At 41.7% G+C, this 16,218-nt stretch overlaps 1 protein-coding gene across 2 annotated transcripts in view; it reads left to right on the top strand.

Moving 5' to 3' along the window:
• LOC125308374 (adhesion G protein-coupled receptor G3-like) overlaps positions 1 to 15,347 on the top strand; it is a 42,101-nt gene extending 26,754 nt beyond the window's left edge. For both annotated transcript variants that reach the window (XM_048264836.1, XM_048264835.1), the window contains 4 exons: positions 12,042 to 12,310; positions 13,263 to 13,353; positions 13,696 to 13,985; positions 14,195 to 15,347. In XM_048264836.1, the coding sequence (XP_048120793.1) occupies positions 12,042 to 12,310; positions 13,263 to 13,353; positions 13,696 to 13,985; positions 14,195 to 14,301 (757 nt within the window). In that variant the 3' untranslated portion in view covers positions 14,302 to 15,347. The remainder of the gene's footprint in view (positions 1 to 12,041; positions 12,311 to 13,262; positions 13,354 to 13,695; positions 13,986 to 14,194) is intronic.
• The last annotated feature ends 871 nt before the right edge of the window (positions 15,348 to 16,218 follow it).

Here is a 16,218-nt window from a genome sequence, read left to right as displayed (position 1 = left end):
CTTTTTTTACATGACACATATATGATAATAAATATGGTGTGAATAAATAGTAAATAAATAGGTGTGAATAAGTAGTAAACTAAATGTACCGCATAGCGGTACAAAATATGACCGCCGCTCAGTCCTGTACATCCGTTCCGCGAAAATAAATCACACTTCAATTTGTCTCCATATTTTACTCCATCCCCCACTCTTGAAACTTTTTTGTATGCTTGTTTGGCATGCCTGAGTGTGTGTGTGTGGGCTGCACAGAAAGTAGCCTACTGGTGCTGAAAAGGTGAATAGATTGTAGAATAGCCAAAGAAGATGTAGCATTGTTATAAAACCTTTAAAATCTCTAAACAATCACAAGTAGGGCAGTTCATCACAGTTCATCCATTGCAACTGGATTGATGAAAGGTCACTTACACCTGTAGGCTACATTGTATTTGGGAAAAGCAAAAGGTATCAGCATAATGTTAGTTAGTTATTTATTTATTTATTTATTTATTTATTTTTATGTATTTCTAAACAAAAACATCTCTGTCAGTCCCATGCCGTTTTCAACAGCTATCAAAAACAAAGGTCATTTTTGGATGGATGGATTTTTTGTGAATGTTTCTTCTTCTACATAAGATTTTAGTCATCTTTAGTTCATGTAATACTTTATTGTCAATGCACAAATTAAGTAACAGTAGTCTGAAACGTTATTGTTAATGCACAAATTAAGTAACAGTAGCCTAGTCTGAAACGAAATGCTGTTTTACATCTAACCAGTGGTGCAAATAACTGACATGTCCAAATGGGCCTTTGATGAAATGCGCCGCTAGACTGTTCATACACATTTTAACGGGCCAAAGTTGAAGAGCTTTTGTCCTGCTATTGTTCGTGCAAATATAGGCTGATTCATGTTCCCTTGCATTGTGTAACTGAGGTCCATGGCTAGTCTGGCTTTCATCAGACCAAGCTCAATCTTTTAAGAAATCAAAAAATAAATAGCGGGCAGATCAGGCTGGGTGAACCCAGCCTAGTCCATAGGCAACCATATTGTTTAATTTTCCGATTGAGATATACACGCTCTGGCTATTCTAAAATGCAAAAATGCATCAGGGAGTTATGACAAAAAACGGTAACTAACAAACTAGATCCTAATAGAAAGCTGTTAGCTTCCCTAAGCTACAGGTAGGATTATAAGGTAGGCCTATTTACAAACATAAATTGTCAATAGGCTATGCTGGCTTACAAAATAAAAAAATCTCCTTTGAAACCAATGGTTTACTTTTACAGTATCAAGCCGGACTTAAACTGTCATATCGCGGGCTTAAAAGTTGTAATAACATTCACGCAGCTCCATGAGTCAAGGAAAGCGCGAATGAAGTAGCCACTTCTAAATGGGACCCACTACACAGTAGCTTAAGGTGTGTTGCTAAAGCAGCCATAATGAAATGAAGGTGTCATTGTTTGATACTTCCACACACACGCGCTTTTTAATTTCACAGACTACAACTCCAAGCTGTAATCAAAGCACGATTCCCTCTCACACCCCTGCACGCACTTAAAACAAAAATAAACAGGCGCCTCAGTCTCACTCATGTATAGGCAAAACTGTATCAGACCGGTGTAACGCTGGTAAATCTTCCATTGCACAGAATGATTTTGTAGCACGTGGCAATAAATGACAGTCGAAAAGATACAAACAGTGCTGCTATCAATTTGCTTTGGTATAACCGCATTTATAGTTTTCTACAAATGCAATCAATCAAATGCCTCCATCACTCAACCAACGCTAACGGTAACATTACCTAGGTAGATTATTGATATTACAAGATTAACGCATTCCTGCAGTAAAAACCAAGCATGTCCGAGCAAACATCCTCAGATTTATTTCGGCTTCAAGAAGAAATGGGAATTACACTTCATGTGAACATCGCCCTATCCTTATTAGATGTTCGCTGCGTAAATTACAGTCCTTGTAGGAAGCTGCCCATTGTTTTTTTCCAACCCACTTTTAACTTCCAACAAAATTACGCCTCATTGCAACGATGCTACCATCTAGTGGACAAACGAATTACTTATCGCCAATACTGAAAAATGCAGCCATGATGATGATGATGAATATTTATTTTGGCTTTCTTTAATCCTACTGAATTTGTAATTATGTATCGGCCGCTCTAATACAGATAGTATGTGGGTGCCTGTGTGTGTGCATGTGTATATGTGTGCAACCGCCATTTACAGGCCAATGAGTGTACAGTCACTAAATGTAAATACATAACCTAATTTTTTAGACCCCCCATGGATGAAATTCTACCTAAACTTGGCATACCCCCCAGAGAATGCCAGGTCAATCATACACATAAAATTTGGTGCAGTTCTGAACATCTTAACTGAAGATAGGGGCGATTAAAAGCAGAATAATATTGCATTTTCATTTTTTTACCGGGTGGGGGGTGCAAATCACAAATGAGTGATTATGAGCCAGGTTGATGTGGGCCCTTGAGACCAACATACCATAAAAGATTCTTCATCCCTCAGTGCCACGGTTCAGGTAGTTATTTAGGAAAAACTGTTTTTTTTTTTTTGGGTTCGGGGCCCAGCAACGGGGTTGGGGTGGGGGTGGTCCCGAGACTAAATTAAATTTTTCCTGAAAAGTCTAGTGGGGGGCTACATACACCCAAATTTCATGTACCCCGGTGGTTCGGTGTCCCGGTATCAATGACCAAAAATTCTTGAAATGATGTGCAAATACAAAATGTATGTTTTGTGTGTGTTTATGTGTGTGTGTGTGTGTGTGTGTGTATGTGCGGTTTGTGTGTTTGCTCATGTGATGTGTGTTTGTGCATGCATGCATGCGCACATTATGTCTACTGTGTGAGTATGTGTCATAACGATGATTACTGTAAATGTATGTGTGTGCGGCATCTGTTTTTGCATGCACATGTGTGCACATGGAATGGGTTAACATGACCCCTGGAGGCAAACATACGGGAAAAAAATTGGTCATCCTAGGCCCTACAGTTCTCAAGATATTCACAGAGAACTGTGTCTGCCCCCACCCTTTCAGGGGTCCAGTCCAGCGGGGGGGGGCTACAGATCAAAATGAAGAATGACGGTTCCATGCTATCCATGGGGGTACATGCCCACCAAGTTTTGTGTACCCCGTCTTTCAGTGTCCCGAATCTTTTGTTGGTGTATCGTCACTAAATGTACACATAAATTATTTTATTGTAAGGCCCCCATGAACGAAAAGTACACAAAAACTTGGCATGCATTCTGGAGGGTGTCATAATGATCCTACACTTTTTAATTTCGTGCAGTTTTGACCTTGTCAGCCAGAGATATTGTGATGAAAACACCTAATTTTTTTGCTTTTTTAATTTTAACTAGGTGGCGCTATACATGAAATAAGTGGTAATGGGATGGGTTGACATGCCCCTTAAGACCAACATACATAAAAAAAGGTGGACCTCCTAGGGCCCTACGGTTCTCGAGATATTCACAGAAAACTGTCTCCGCCACCCACAGGCCAGTTGGTGTATAGTAACATAAATTAATTTATTGTGTGGCCCCCATGAACGGAATTCCACAAAACTTGGCGTGCATACAGAGGGTGTCATAATGATCCTACACTTCCAATTTCGTGCAGTTTTGACTATGTTAGGTCACAGATACCTTCAATTACAACACCTCATTTTTAATTTTTGTTTTTAACTAGGTGGCGCTATACATGAAATGAGTGGTTATGGAATGGGCTGACATGGCCCCTGAGATCAACATACAAAAAAATGGTCCTCCTAAACCCTACGGTTTTCGAGATATTCACAGAAAACTGTGTTCGCCCTACCCTCCTTTCGGGGTCCAGTCCAGCAGGGGCTACAGATCAAAACGAAAAACGATGGTTCCATGCTATCCATGTGGGGTTACATGCCCACCAAGTTTTCAGTGCCCCGGTCTTTCAGTGTCCCGGAATCATTGACGGAAATTTGGGCATGCTTAAAAGAAAAAAAAAAAAAAAAAAAAAAATCTGACTAAACCTATATGACCGCCGCTTTCGCTGCACGGGCGGTCATAATAAATAAATACATACGGTGACATTTTTTTTTTTCTTAACAGGTGACTGCTGCAGAACTAACTAATGTGTATCACACTGTGAAACACAACCTGAGTTATAACAGCTCGGACTGCGCCTCAAGTTGACCCAACGGACATTATGTGATTCCAACATAGCAAAGAAAAATGTCCTGTGGGAGGACAAAAGCAGAGGCCTTAGTAACTGACGTCCTTTTCCCTAAGGTAATTGAGGGAGGTCATCTGCAAATTAAGTGCTCCATGTCCATGCTATTTCACTGCAAACAGATGCATCAAAACAAGGGGAACCGAAAATGTTTCCTCTGGCTGTGTGGTATTTCTCCTGAGAGCTGGGTCACAAATAAATTAATTGATTTTCTTGAAAACCCAGATGAATCAACAGAGGGGATTGTGAGTTCCATAGTTTCTTCCTTTGAAACCCCCCCCCCCCCCCCCCCCCGCCATCTACTTCCTGAATTTTTGGTCAACGATACCGGGACAATCGAACTATCGGGCACATGAAATTTGGTGGGTATGTAGCCCCACTAGACTTTTTTTTTTTAAAATTTTGTTTCGTCCCTCACCCTCCCCCCGGCTGGGCCCCTGAACCGCAAAAGCAGTTTTTCCTAAATAACTACCTGAACCGTGGCACTGAGGATGAAGAATCTTTTATGGTATGTTGGTCTCAAGGGCCCACATCAACCTGGCCCATAATCACTCATTTGTGATTTGCACTCCCCCAGTAAAAAAAATGAAAATGCAATATTATTCTGCTTTAATCGCCCCTTATCTTCAGTTAAGATGTTCAGAACTACACCAACTTTTATGTGTAAGATTGACCTGGCATTCTCTGGGGTATGCCAAGTTTCATCCAGAATTTCATCCATGGGGGGTCTAAAAATTAGGTTATGTGTACATTTAGTGACTGTACACTCATTGGTCGGTAGATGGCGGTGCACACATATACACACATGCACACACACACAGGCACCCACATACTATCGGTATTAGGAACGGCGATACATAATTACAAATTCAGTAGGATTAAAAGAAAGCCAAATATTCATCATCATCATCATGGCTGCATTTCCAGTATTGGCGATAAGTAGTCGCTTGTCCACTAGATGGTGCATCGCTGCAGTGAGACGTAATTTTGTTGGAAGTTAAAAGTGGGTTGAAAAAAACAACGGACGCTTCCTACAGGACCGCAGAGAACGTCTAATAAGGATAGGACGATGTTCACATGAAATGTAATTCCCATTTGTTCTTGAAGCCGAAATAAATCTGAGGATGTTTATCGGACATGCTTGGTTTTACTGCAGGTACGCTAATCTTATAATATCAATAAGGACCTAGGTAATGTTACCGTTAGCGTTGGTTGAGTGATGGAGGCCAATTTGATTGATTGCATTTGTAGAAAACTATAAATGCGGTTATACCAAGCAAATTGATAGCAGCACTGTAATTGTATCTTTTCGACTGTCATTTGTTGCACGTGCTACAAAAAAATCATTCTGTGCAATGGAAGATTTACCAACGCTACAATCGGTCTGATACAGTTTTATAGTGAGACTGAGAGGGTGTGAGAGGGAATCGAGTGTGCTTTGATTCCAGCTTGGTAGTTGTAGTCTGTGAAATTAAAAAAGCAATGTGTGTGTGAAGTATCCAAACAATTACACCTTCATTTCATTATGGCTGCTTTAGCAACACACCTTAAGCTACTGTGTAGTGGGTCCCATTTAGAAGTGGCTACTTCATTCATGCTTTCCTTGACTCATGGAGCTGCGTGAATTTTATTACAACTTCTCACCTTACGATATGGCAGTTTAAGTCCCATTGATACTGTAAGGCGAAGCCATTGGTTTCCAAAGGAGATTTTATTTTGTGTCGCCAGCATAGCCTATTGACAATTTATGTTGTAAATGCCTACCTTATAAGCCTACCTGTAGCTTAGGGAAGCTAACAGCTTTCTATTAGGATCTAGTTTGTTAGTTACAGTTTTGTCATAACTCCCTGATGCATTTTTGCATTTAGAATAGCCAGAGCGCGGATATCTCAATCGAAAATTAAACAATATCGGTGCCTATGGACTAGGCTGGGTGAACCCAGCCTGATCTGCCCGCTATTTATTTTTTTTGATTTCTTAAAAGATTGAGCTTGGTCTGGTGAAAGCCAGACTAGCCATGGACCTCAGTTACACAATGCAAGGGAACATGAATCAGCCTATATTTGCAACCCAACAATAACGGACAAAAGCTCTTCAACTTTGGCCCGCTAAAAATGTATGAACAGTCTAAGCGCAGATTTCATCAAGGCCCATTTGGACATGTCAGTTATTTGCACCACTGGTTAGATGTAAAAACAGCATTTCAAGTTTCAGACTAGGCTACTGTTACTTAATTTGTGCATTAACAATAACGTTTCAGACTACTGTTACTTAATTTGTGCATTGACAATAAAAGTATTACATGAACTAAAGATGACTAAAATCTTATGTAGAAGAAGAAACATTCACAAAAAAAAAATCCATCCATCCAAAAATTACCTTTTGTTTTGTAAGCTGTTGAAAACGGCATGGAACTGACAGAGATGTTTCTGTTTATAAATAAATAAATAACATTATGCTGATACCTTTTGTTTTTCCCAAATACAATGTAGCCTACAGGGTGTAAGTGACCTTTCATCAATCCAGTTGCAATGGATGAACTGTGATGAACTGCCCTACTTGTGATTGTTTAGAGATTTTAAAGGTTTTATAACAATGCTACATCTTCTTTTCTACACAATCTATTCACCTTTTCAGCACCAGTAGGCTACTTTCTGTGCAGCCGCTATCAATAATAATAGACACACTCAGGTATGCCAAACAAGCATACACAAAAGTTTCAAGAGTGGGGGGATGGAGTAAAAAGATGTAGACAAATTGAAGTGTGATTTATTTCCGCGGAACGGATGTACAGGACTGAGCGGCGGTCATATTTTGTACCGCTATGCGGTACATCTAGTTTAAGAATATGTCTGCATTCAGTGCAGACAACACGAATGTCAATTATGGAATTCACAAATCTGTCTACAAAAGTTGAAGGAATCCAATTCAGAGCTCATGAAAGGAAACTGTCATGCCCACATTGTACAACACAATCAAACATGGACTTGACCATCTCTCTGTGGATGTTGAGAATGTGGTACTGAAAGTGTTCAGCTTCTTTCTCTGTATCTGCTAAACGCAGAGAGAGTCTTAAGGACTTTTTTCCAGTACCGCGATGTGGAGTTTCATGGAAGTCCTCATGCCATGTGGTTACAAGATGGCTGTCCATTGAATCCAGCCATCACCAGACTTCTTCAGAGCTGGACTCCATTGAAGAGGTATTTCATCAGCATTGGAGAGGACTGCCCAAGACACCTTCGATCCTCCTCCAAATATCAGCTGATACTTCAGAAGAGGACCCAGCCGGACAAGGTGGAGGTCTATCTCCCTTTTCTGCAACAACATCCTCACAATCTTTGAGGATGTGGTTAAAAGGTTGAGAGAAATAACACCACATCTGGTGGACCTCTATGAAATCATGTCATCTTTCAGAAGGAAACTGTGTCAACGTAGAGAAGACCAGTTCTATGGTTTTTTGACGAGGCAGAAGATCCAACGCCTGAATCAACAGGATGCCGATGTTGCCAGAAGCGATTTTACCGCTTTCCTCAACACCGCCATCTCATACATTGAGAAGTGGTTTGATTTTTTCTGAGTCCAACTGGCTTTTTCCACCTGCAGCCTCTTTGTTTAACATCAGGCAAGATCCTGTTTGAGGACATGGCAAAGATCATCGAAAACCTGAATCTTGCCAGGCTGAACCTCAACATGGACAACCTTTATGATGAATGTATTGCTGCCAACATAATCCTCACACGTCTTGCTGCTCAGGAGGATTGGGAACCAAAGGGAACAGCTCAAAGGTGAATGGCAGTTTTACAGCCAGCATCCCTGCCTAACATGCAGGCTGTGGTCTCATTCATACTAAGCGTACCTTCATCTACTGGCTATGTAGAGAGAGTGTTCTCGCTGATGAAAAATAAGTGGTCGGATGTTAGGAACAAGTGCTCTGTTGAGCTTATTAAGAGCGAACTTGCAATCACCCTCAATTTCGACATGGCCTGTGCTCAGTTTCACAGTGCCGTAATTCCTGACAAGCAACTACTGGCCGCTGCCAGGGAGCAAAAGAAATATAAATGAAAGAAATAAATAAATGCCGCTGTATTTTGATTAGAAGCTAAAGCAGATTTTTCATACTGGTTCAATATCGCAAGATTAGATGCTAAAGCAGATTTTTCATACTGGTTCAGATTTTTCATACTGGTTCAATATCGCAATTTTGGAAGATTATTATTAACGTTTTTTCTGTGCATTTTTCTATGGACTCTTCTGCTTGGTTGTTCGATCCAAGCCGAATAATAAATTGCTGTCCATCTTCACTACTGCCTCTGCTTCTTTGGCCACACCCACATTGGTTAATGGTAACTTCCGCTCGGTTCCATGACAACACGAGAATGATTTCGCTGTATTGTACAGTATAATATTTTCACTAATTGTTGTCATTCTCTCACTTCTTGTTCTTCCAAAGAAATAAATGAAATAAATTGCAGACTACTATTGCAGACTACTTATTGTTCTTCCATATTAATATGAAATAAATGTTGAAATAAATTCAGTAGGCTATTGACATGAAATAAATGAATAATACAAAAAAATAACTGGTAGGCCTAGGCATTGGCCATCTCCAAAATGCACCAGAATGCAGGAAATCACATCCACAATCCAAAATGTTCTGGGGGGGGGAACCCCAGACCCCCCGTCTGACGACCACCCGCTCCCCGCCCGGTTTCGCACGGGATGTTCCTTATTTTATTTTCTCATAGTTGGCAACCCTACTTGTGGATAAAACAAAAGGTGAAGTGAAATCTGGAACTATATGGGATACATCGGGAATAGTGAAGGCAAGCCATCAGGGGGAGTGAAGGCAAGCCATCAGGTACACAGAGGCCCGTTTGTAAAATATGTTTCAAAGTCATTTATAAGCAGTAGCCTAGGCTACGCATGGCTAAACACCTCGCAGACATATCCCAACATTTTTAAAGAGTTCAAAGAACGACAGGTTAACGAATATGCTATAGAAAACACGACTACATGGTTAGTGCCAAGTTCTTCTCTTCTGTTTAGTCTAGCCTAAGTGAAACGAGTAGGCCTATGGTTCTCTGGGATAAAGCGAACCTTCCTTCATCAATGAATTTTGACGAGACATAACGAGGTAATCATTTTGACGAGACATAACGAGCTGTAGCCTAATCATAGGGTGCTAACATGATGAAAGCGCAATGTTCACGCCAGAATATCATTACCATAACTTGTAAACAATCTATTTCATGTTCGGTCAGTACTACTGGTAATATTTGTCATGGCATGTAGACTGCAATTTGTTCAATAATTATTGCCCAGATGTTGGATAGGCTACTCAAAATGCGCTAATTAAAGCCCACAGCATATTACCACCAAAGCCTGGTGAGTCCTAATAATATTACCGGCTTATTGTTATGTGGTAGCAAATCATGTTATCAAAGAAATGGACGTAATGTAGGAATGCACACAGATATATTGCAACAGGTAATGTTATCTGACGAAGACCTGAGTGGTTGGTTGGAACGTCGTAGGCTACTTGTACACTGGGCGCAAAGAAGACTATCCTCACATTTTCCCCTTTGCAACTGTCAAAGAAATCCCATGAACACGGGCAGGGGCGCAGCTACCATTTTGAGGGGTATGCAACAACAACAACAATATTGGCGCAACCCCCCCCCAAAAAAAATAAAAATAAAAATATTACTAACTATTACTGTGCATTAGTGTCTATTGAAGATGTTTTTAAAGAAATGCTACCAATTTGATGTTTAACTTGATGTTGTACTTGATAAGTATTGATAAATGGTGCATTGCCACTTTAAGAGAGTCTAAACGGTTCTCATAACTTTTGCCAGCTATTGCTCACAATGGATAAGGCTGATAGGCACTCTAGCCTTGTTTGTTTGCACCACATTGACAACACAATATTAAGTTATTACAAGGAGCCTTTATTGTTAGGATATGGAAACATGTAATGAGTTGCTGCTAGCATTTCTGTTTGCAGTTGGCCATTAAAAGTGCAGTATGAGCATGGGAGCCACCTAGCTATCTGAATGGAATAGGCTATGTTTCAATCGGCATTATGCTTAACAAACGCTAGTTAGTCTGTTAACATTCATATTTGGAAGCCTCCAAGTACAGACATCATCACTTTAAATCCTACCTGTCTTTTTTTTGCTGTATCCATCTTTTTCCATAGACGGCAACTCACTACTCATAGGCCTATCTGCTCGCCCAGCGCTCACAGCGCCCCCACTCGCTCTTCTATGTCAAAATTCTATGATGGAATATGAGATAGGGCGCCTACTCTAGCCTGTTAGTCCTCTAAAATGTTATAGAACATTGAGAAAATGTTGAAATGATTCAGAAACGGACAGCAGTAGCTACATATAGAAAATACCAAATATATTATTTTATTTTTTTTACCATCACTTTGGCGCCCCCATGGAGATGCCCTATGCGCCGCATATAGCGCATACCCACTTTTTGCGCCACTGAACACGGGAAGGCCTAGGGTAGCCTATACTGTACATCAGATGGCCTAAAGATTAGCCCCCTCTGCATAGCATTCAGTGATTTGTATGCAGTAGTTTCAACACTGACCTTGATCTAGCCTAGTTTGGCTATTTAAAGCTACTTTATTGCCAAAACACAACACAATGTAATTTAACTATAACAAACAATAAAGGACTTAATCACACAAAGTAGGCCTACTATTTTACTGACTATAAAAAATAATAATTATGTAGGAAGTTTAGAAGTTTAGAACCCAGAATTGACCTGCACACTACAAAAGTGCACCGAATTCAACACAAATGACACGAATGACACTTGGAGGAGGTCCTTTCTTTTCAAGATATCTTAGGATTTCGTAGTATCGCTTCAGTATCGAGCATCGTGATATTTATGGCAGGTATCGTATCGCAGTCATAATTTTGGTATCGTGACAACACTAACACACACACACACACATTTGTTTTGTACATATCCAACACTCACATCCAAATGCAGATTTCACACACACAAACAACCCTCCCACCCCTCACTTCCCATCCCCTCTTCCCCCCTCCCCCTCCCCTCCTCCCCCCACTCTTCTCCTGTCCCTCTCCTCTCCACTCTTCCCCTCTTATTTCACTACCCATCATCTCTCCTCTCCACTCTTCCCCTCTTATTTCACTACCCATCATCTCTCCTCTCTACTTGTTTCTCCTCTTTTGTTTCTTCTTGTTACTCCTCTCTGCTCTCCACTCCCCAACCCATTATACGGCAGAACGCTCACCACACACCAGCTTGAAGTGGCTCCCCTCTCCTCTCCCCATCTCTCCTCTCTACTCTCATAATTACTCATCTCCCCTCTCCTCATCTCTCCTCTACCCTCTCCTGTTCTCTCCCCATCTCTCCTCTCATAATTACTCCTCTCCCCATCTCTCATCTCCCCTCTCATAATTACTCCTCTCTCCTCTCCTTTCATAATTACTCCTCTCCTGTCCTCTCCTCTCCCCATCTCCCCTCTCCTCTTCTCCCCTCTTATGATTACTCCTCTCCCCTCCCCTCCCCTCCCCTCTCTTCTCCTCTCCTCTCCCCTCTCCCCATCTCTCCTCCCCATATCTCCTCTCCTCCTCTCCCGATTACTCCTCTCTGCTCTTCTCTCCTCCTCTCCCCTCATGATTACTCCTCCTCTCCTCTCCTCTCCTCTCCTCCTCTCCCCTCTCATGATTACTTCTCCTCTCCCCTCTCATGATTACTCCTCCTCTCCTCTTTTCCTACTCCTCCTCTTCTCTCCCCTCTCATGATTACTCCTCTCTGCTCTTCTCTCTCTCCTCAGGAGAGGGCCGACTGAGAACTCCCTGTGGATCCATCTGCATGTCAGCGTGTCCCTCCTCCTCCTCAACCTCACCTTCCTCATCAACGACTTCCTGACGGCCCTGCGAATCCCGGCTGTCTGCATCGCCATGGCAGCGCTCACGCACTATGCCGAACTGAGCATGCTCACCTGGGTCGCCATCGAGGGCCTGCACCTCTACCTGCTGTTCATCCGCGTCTTCAACATCCACATCAGGAGATACCTGCTCAAACTCGGCCTGCTGGGGTGGGGTAAGTATGTGTGTGTGTGTGTGTGTGTGTGTGTGTGTGTGTGTGTGTTGCTGGGGTGATGGGATGGATTCACTAGAGGGAGCTTAGAACACAGCTGGAAGGACAATGTATATTTATGTATGTATGGATAAATGGAACAGGTGATGGTGGTATGGATGGATTCATGGATTGATTGATTTATTCATTTATTGATTGATTGGAAAAGAAACACCTGCAACTCTACTGCAAGTACTGCAACTCTTATAGATCGTATTAGCCTGGAGCTTCAAGCACATCTAGCTTCATGTGTTTCCTGGTTATCTATGGGAACTACATCTACAAATGATGTGCAAAATGTTGCTTATTTATTTCCATGCTTTCATTCTGTGAAACCTTTCATGTACCATTTTCATTTGCAATAGAAATATATGTTGTTTTGTAACATCCCTAACACCCCTGATGTTGTGCGCGCAGATACAGATAGAAAGGAGATAGATAGATAGATAGATAGATAGAGATACTTTATTGATCCCCAAGGGAAAATTCAAGGAGGTGCTAGTCCTTGAAATAGGTTGTGTCTATGATCTGTATATGGACATAGCCACATACAGATCATAGTTGTCATCTTTAAACGACTACTGTAAATACCGACCCCTCCTTGCAAAGACCAGTGACCTAGGCTATGCATGTATACGTTTGTGGCATTGATATTTGGCAGCCTGGGATATCTCCACAAACTGACTGTCAGTGGACTGACAGTGAACCTTTCATGTACCATTTTCATTTGCAAAAGAAATATATGCATATTATGGGGCATTTATAAATCACATTTGTTTGTTTGTTTGTTTGTTTGTTTGTTTGTTATGAAGACTTTTCTCAGTTTGTTTGTGAGGTCTTGTTGGCTTTCTAACTCCAAAGTGCTCAGTGTTTTTTTTTTTATCTCGACTATCCTGTCTTCTTGCCTGTGTTGCAGGTTTGCCTGCTGTCCCTGTTGCCGTAATTGTCGGCCTGGATTTGTACGGAGAGTCCAAGATAGAGAATGAAGAAGGGGGGTCCACATCTGTGTAAGTAGATACCCAAAGGGGTAAACTACTGTGAAGCCAGGCTACTGGCTTACCCATGCAGGTAACTTTGGGAGTTACCACTGATCTCCAAGCAGTTTGTCACATCAGAAGTAATACATGCAGTAAAGCATTTCTTTTGGAGAATAACGGTTACATTACTCCAAAGTTACTGGGGTAAGTCAGTAACCTGTTTTCGTAGTATAGGCCTTTGATACATACCTCATTATCAGTAACAGCTGTGTCTATGGTTAATGATCGCCTATCCTCACTCTCAATTGTATCTCTTGTCCTCTATCTCTCTCCTCCCGCTCCCCTCCTCTCTTCTGTCTCTGTCTGTGCCAGGTGTTTTGTGAAAAAGGATAATCTGATTCCGCAGATCCTGACCTACTGCTACTTCTTGCTGGTGCTGCTGTTTAACGTGACCATGTTCAGCGTGGTCCTGAACCAGCTGCTGAAGGCCCGGCTCCACAGTCCTATACCCCAGGACAAGGGCCTGAATTGGGGGATGGTCCTCAGCCTCTTGGCCCTCTCATGGATGCTTGGCATCTCCTGGGGTGTAATGACCTTCAGTGCCATAGCCCCCCTGCAGGAGATCTCTTTTTACATATTCTGCACCCTTAATGGCCTGCATGGTAAGCCTGTGTGGTTCATGTGTTGTGTGTGTCCATGCAAGTGTGCATGCATTCATTCAGTTGTGTGTGTGTGTGTGTGTGTGTTTGAATCTTATTGTTGTTGCTGCTGTTGATAATAATTTTGTTATAATGGTGATGTCGTTGTTTTTGTTGTTGTTGATGATGTTTGTGTCATTGTTGTTGTTATGATGCATCCTGTGTCTGTGCAGGTTTCTTCCTGTTTCTGAGGTACTGCAGCCTGCTGAGGAAAGAGAAACTGGCATCCAGCAGCATCTCTGCAGCAGCCAGCGCCCCTCAATCAAGCAAATCCAACTAGCCTTAACATTTAACATTAATACACATACACACATACCAATACTGTTAGGATAGATTATGGTCACATGGTAGGGCAAGCTCTGACTTACAGGCAGGTCTTCAGTGATATCACTACCTACCTGTATGGCTCATTGGGTTAATTGGGACATCTGTCCTTATGCCGCCTTCATGCCACATTGGATATTCTGAAATTCGGATCTCCAATAAAAATCGAGAATTGTGCAGAACTCTTGTGCCCCGAGGTGCCTGATGTTGACATCACTATCATATTGTTCAACCACGGTGGCCTCCTTTGCAACAACACAAGGCGAGTCTCACTCTCATTGCAAATAGGCAAAGTAATTTATCACTAAATTAACACTACAGATAGAAACACTCACCTGAGACATTTTCGGTCTTGTTCAACTATAGTAAGCAGTTTTAGTAACTTATTTATGTGTTTCCTGTATTTGTTTTCCGAGCTGATCTCATGAACACACTATTTTTGGAGGTCAGTTGGGTCGGGTCCTCCGAGTTTACGACTGGCATGAAGGCAGTATTAGTCTTTGGCTTTCGATTAGTTTGCAGGCCTTTTTGAAAGACTGGCGTCGTTACCTCTTTTAGAGTGTTTGCCCGTGAGCAGGCAAACTTGGACTATTGTCTTATTTTGGGTTATCACACCACCACCACAAAAGCTGAACACAACACAAAAGAAACAACGCTTGGGCTATCCAGGAAACACGTCAGGAGAGAGCTTACCACAGGTACAGTGACCTCTCACTGGAGCTCTGCCAAGCTGTAACACACACATTTCACCCACAGGGTAGGCTCTACTTCCACGTCTTTAGGTTTAGTGTGTGTGTGTGTGTGTGTGTGTGTGCACCCGCGCATCTGTGTTTGCATTAATAAGTAGGAAAGAAAGGTTCTAATTGTTGTCATGGACTTGCTGTTGCTTTTCATTTTTTTGCCAGCTCTGCTCTTTCTTCTGTTCAATAGACCTGAGCCTTGTTGGATGGCTAAATGTTCTCTATGCACACAGTCCAATAAACAAATAATAATAAACAATAATTCCTGTTGGATGGTGTTCAGATTTGTTGTTGCCTAATTAACACCAGGCCACTTCTCAAATTTCAGTTGAGATTGAGAGTGGGTCTGGAGAGAGAGAGATAGATAGATAGTTAGATAGATAGATAGATAGATTTGAGCATTGAGTGCTCTAGTCCTGCTCCTTGGCTCTTGTTAGACCTTGGATCTCCCTTCCTGAATGGAGCAGGACCGGAGCACTCAATGCTTAAAGTGATTTTTATTCGTGCAAACTGACTAACGTATCGACGCCCATGCATCTTCTTCAGTTGAAACGTTAGTCAGTTTGCACGAATAAAAATCACTTTAAGCATTGGGTGCTCGGTCCTGCTCCTTGGCTCTCGTTAGACCTTTGATCTCCTTTCTTGACTTCTGCGTCCTGTTCCATGAGCACCAACCAGGCTGAAGCGCAAGTGACCCTCTTCTAAAATTCAAATTCAGGTTCATCTGTGTTCTCCCAGGCCAGAAACAGTATGTTATTGACAAAAGCAAAGATTATGTTACTGGGTGCTGCTGTAGATCGGGGATTCCCAATATGTGGTACGCGAGCTTCCAATTGGGGGTATGCGAGTTGAAAAGGGCAATGTCGGAAAGTATTTTTTTTTTTATCTTAAGCCTATATGTTCTCTTTATTCTTTGTGTTTCATAATGTTGTTCTCCACCCTGTTTTTTTTAGTGTGAGAGCTCATAGACACATTTTGCACATTTTGATGGAAAGTAAGAATGTGTATGTTGTGTGCAAGTTGTGTAAAAAGTAATCCTAAAGTAATCAGATTACTTAACATATTTTCGGTAATCCAATTGATGACGTTACTGATTACAAAAAATGCCATGTAATCAGAAGTCAGTAATGGAT

This window comes from Alosa alosa, chromosome 15, assembly GCF_017589495.1.
Source record: "Alosa alosa isolate M-15738 ecotype Scorff River chromosome 15, AALO_Geno_1.1, whole genome shotgun sequence".
NCBI classification, from domain to species: domain Eukaryota; kingdom Metazoa; phylum Chordata; class Actinopteri; order Clupeiformes; family Clupeidae; genus Alosa; species Alosa alosa.
This window is presented reverse-complemented; position numbering and strand designations above follow the sequence as displayed.